The 3611-nt window shown below is 38.0% G+C and overlaps 1 protein-coding gene across 1 annotated transcript in view; it reads left to right on the top strand.

Annotated features, from left to right (window-relative positions):
* Nucleotides 1-3187, top strand: part of LOC106874025 (tectonic-like complex member MKS1) — a 5529-nt gene extending 2342 nt beyond the window's left edge. The window contains exons 3-6 of the mRNA XM_014921585.2: nucleotides 1348-1426; nucleotides 1550-1657; nucleotides 2254-2387; nucleotides 3085-3187. Of these exons, the coding sequence (XP_014777071.2) occupies nucleotides 1348-1426; nucleotides 1550-1657; nucleotides 2254-2387; nucleotides 3085-3171 (408 nt within the window). The 3' untranslated portion in view covers nucleotides 3172-3187. The remainder of the gene's footprint in view (nucleotides 1-1347; nucleotides 1427-1549; nucleotides 1658-2253; nucleotides 2388-3084) is intronic.
* The last annotated feature ends 424 nt before the right edge of the window (nucleotides 3188-3611 follow it).

Below are 3611 nucleotides of genomic sequence, written 5' to 3'. Positions count from 1 at the left end.
CTGAAGCGAGGACTTCTATATCTTTTGGAGTCATTCCAATTGACTTCATAGCAGTCCTTATGCAATCCTTAAACCTTTTTTTAGGTTTATGCCGATAACGTTTCCCCTCTGCAAGCTCACCATAAAACAGCTGTTTCGGCATGCGTTCATCTGCCATTCGAACAATATGGCCACACCATCTCAATTGGTTCCTCAAAATCATGGCTTTAATTGAGGGGATGCCTGCAGATGCAAGGATATCTGTGTTTGGAGTAAAAGAATTCCATTTAATTCTTAAAATATGACGAAGGCATTTTTGGTGGAATTTTTCTAACATTTTAAAATACATATCTGCATTTATGTATTTATGCCAATGGCTTTAATGTAGTTAGTCTTTGTCCTCTTTGTCAAGAGAGAATCCAAGGTCCTTCCCAAGCCATCAGCTCACATGGCTGTCTCCCCTGATTCTGTGGTGAGCAAGACACTTAAATATTGCTCCAGTCCATTCAGCTGGCTAAAATGATTCTAATGGATTGTATCATTAACCATACTTAATATGGCATCTATTTATGATATGGCTGTTATCTTTTGTCGTATTTTGAATCTTACGTAAAAAAAAAACAACGAAAAAAAAACCCAGATATCGATATTCATAATTGTCGAATAGAACAGCGACAGTTATAAAAGATAAATAGGGGAAGTAACTCAGAAGCAATAGAGTTAGCTTATATAAAGAGTTATTGCCCTTGATCGTCACTGAATATTTTTGTGGTAAAATATTGTGCTTTGTCTGACGTGCTAAAGATTTCATGACTCATTAACCCCAGAATTAATAATAATAATAATAATGGTTTGAGTAGCCCAACCTGCTCAAAAGGTCCCTGAATAAGGGTTGTTTAAGGACGTTGAACAAAGCACCCATGTTTCCAGAGGTGAATTATCCAAACCCCAAAGAATTCCTCTCAACACATTACTGTGATGCTCCCCCACTACCTCTGCTCATAATCAGAGATGCATATATCGTCAGCCACCAAGGGACATGCTCAACTGGTTAAGGTCAAACAACTGACAAGCAAATCTATGGCATTGAGCAGAATATTTGCTGTAGCCCATCTTTTATACCAAGACAAAACAATGTCCATGATAACACTTCCAATCAATTAAGATCAAAAGCCATGAGAACCACTGCCTGGTACTGCATCACGGCATTCACTATTATTATTATTATTATTATTATTATTATTATTCATTCACTATTATTATTATTATTATTATTATTATTATTATTATTATTACTATTATTATTATTCATTCACTATTATTATTATTATTATTATTATTATTATTATTATTATTTGTTTGTTACAGGAGAATGTTGCCTACTACAGTTTTCCCTTTGATCTAGAATTATTCTATCAACTAGAACAGATGCAATCAGATGCTGATGGTTTGTTGGACAATTTTTAAAAATTCCCTTCTACCCATTCTCTCACCATTGTTGATCTCTTTCTTATATATATATATATATATATAATATATGTATATATACATAAATGTTTGTTTGTTGTAGAAAAGTTGCCCAGTTTACCAATTCTATACATCGAAGTACTTTCTATGGATTCCTGGCACCGCTATCGTACAGAAGGTTACACGCATTATGTTATACCTTCCCAAACAGGTAATTACTGGTATCATATTCTTGTGGTTGATGGAAGTTCAGTAGACAGAACATGTATATATGCACACTCTGTGTTGTAATACAATTCACAAATACACACTGTATGGGCATCATCATCACCACCAGCACCATCATCATCACCACCACTGCCAGCAGCAGCAGTAGCAGCAGCACCCACCACCACTATCACCATTAGGATCACGAGTACTACCACCAAGACCACCACCATCACCCATCAGTACTATCACCCATCACCACCATCACCACTACCACTACCACCACCACCATCAACATTAGTGCTACCACCACTAACACCACCACCACTACTACCACTGGCACCGCGACCTCCACCACCAATACCACAACCACCACCACCAGTACAAGCGCTACCGCCACCACCACCACCAACCCCACCACCAGTGTTAGCAGCACCACCATCACACACCTCTTAGATGAAAGATACTCCACATTATGTGATTGCATGTGTGCTCTGTTAATAGCTGTGTTGTTGGGCTACCATGCTGTGCTTAGCTTTGTCAAGAATACCAAAGTGTTGAAGAGAGCAAAGTTAATTTTAACCCTGACATTTATTGCAGGTGTCCACAAGGAAACTTTGAACTGCTGGAGACCCACAGGGGTTTCAGTTTTGGCTGAGTTGCGGAGGTTTTTCATTGGTGGTTCTCCAGAGCTTGAGGATCCGACATACACTGGTGTTCCTTCAACTTTCCAGGTAAAACAGTTTTGGTGATAAATCTTAAAGATAATAATTTCACCCAAATGTAAAGAAGTTTAGTACGAAGTGATGATGCAGGAACCCTCACCATACCGGGTTCAATTCTCTGTTTTGCCAACCACTTTACAGAGTGTACTGGGTGCTTTTTAAGTGGCACCAACACTGGTGCTATTTTTGTGGCACCAGGACTGGTGCTTCTTATGTGAGACCTGCAACGGGTGCTTTTTATGTGGTGCCAGCACCAGGGTTTCTTATTTGGCACCATTACCTCTGCTTGTGTGTGTGTATGTGTGCGTGTGTTTGTCTTTGTGTGTTTGTGTGTGAGTGAGTGTGTGCATATGTTTGTGTCACCTTGTGTTGGCATCATGTAATAGTTGTAAATGAGTGTCCCTGTTATACAAGCAGTGTCATTTATTCCCAATACTTTGTGTGAATATATATCTGGCCATGGGGAAGGGGGGGGGATGACGTTGCTTGGAAACAATTAAGGTTTGGCAACAAGATCTGGCCATAGAAACTCTGCCTCAATGAAATCCATCTGACCCATGCAAACACAAAAAAAGTGGACATTAAAACAACAACAATGATGATGAGTCTGTCCCAATAGCTAATTACTGTGAAATTTTTGAAGAATTTATAACTTTGGCAACAATGAAATTCTTTTTCTTTGATTCCATGTTGTTTTGCCTTTTAGGGAAATCATTTGAGTAAATTTGGATTCCGAACAGAAACAACCGGAACCGTCAACCTCAGACTTAATGTGATGATGCAGTCTAAGTAAGTTGGATTTTACAGTTTACCGTTTTTTATTTCTGTAGAAGACATGAGGTTGGTATAGTGATACTGATAACTTGGTGTTAGAATGAAATATACAGACGCCTCAGAACATAATTTCTTATTTCCTTGTCATCTATGTAATTTCTTACATATGTACACATGTATGTATATATATGTGTGTATATATATATATATATATATATATGTATATATATATATAAAGGGTATCAGATGGGGTTTTTGTGGGGGTGTATCTGCTGGGGGTATGTACATGTGTGTGTGCCTGTGTTTCTGTGTGTATGTGTGTATATATATATATATATATATATGTATATATATATATATACACATGTGTTAATCTAATTTACAGGTCTATAGAATCAACACCATTACCCTTGCCATTCTGTATGTGTCCCTCCTCCCCTCCCCTCCCCGCATCCCCCC

This window comes from Octopus bimaculoides, chromosome 26, assembly GCF_001194135.2.
Source record: "Octopus bimaculoides isolate UCB-OBI-ISO-001 chromosome 26, ASM119413v2, whole genome shotgun sequence".
NCBI lineage: Eukaryota > Metazoa > Mollusca > Cephalopoda > Octopoda > Octopodidae > Octopus > Octopus bimaculoides.
Note: the sequence above shows the minus strand (reverse complement) of the source record. Positions and strands in the feature narration are given on the sequence as shown.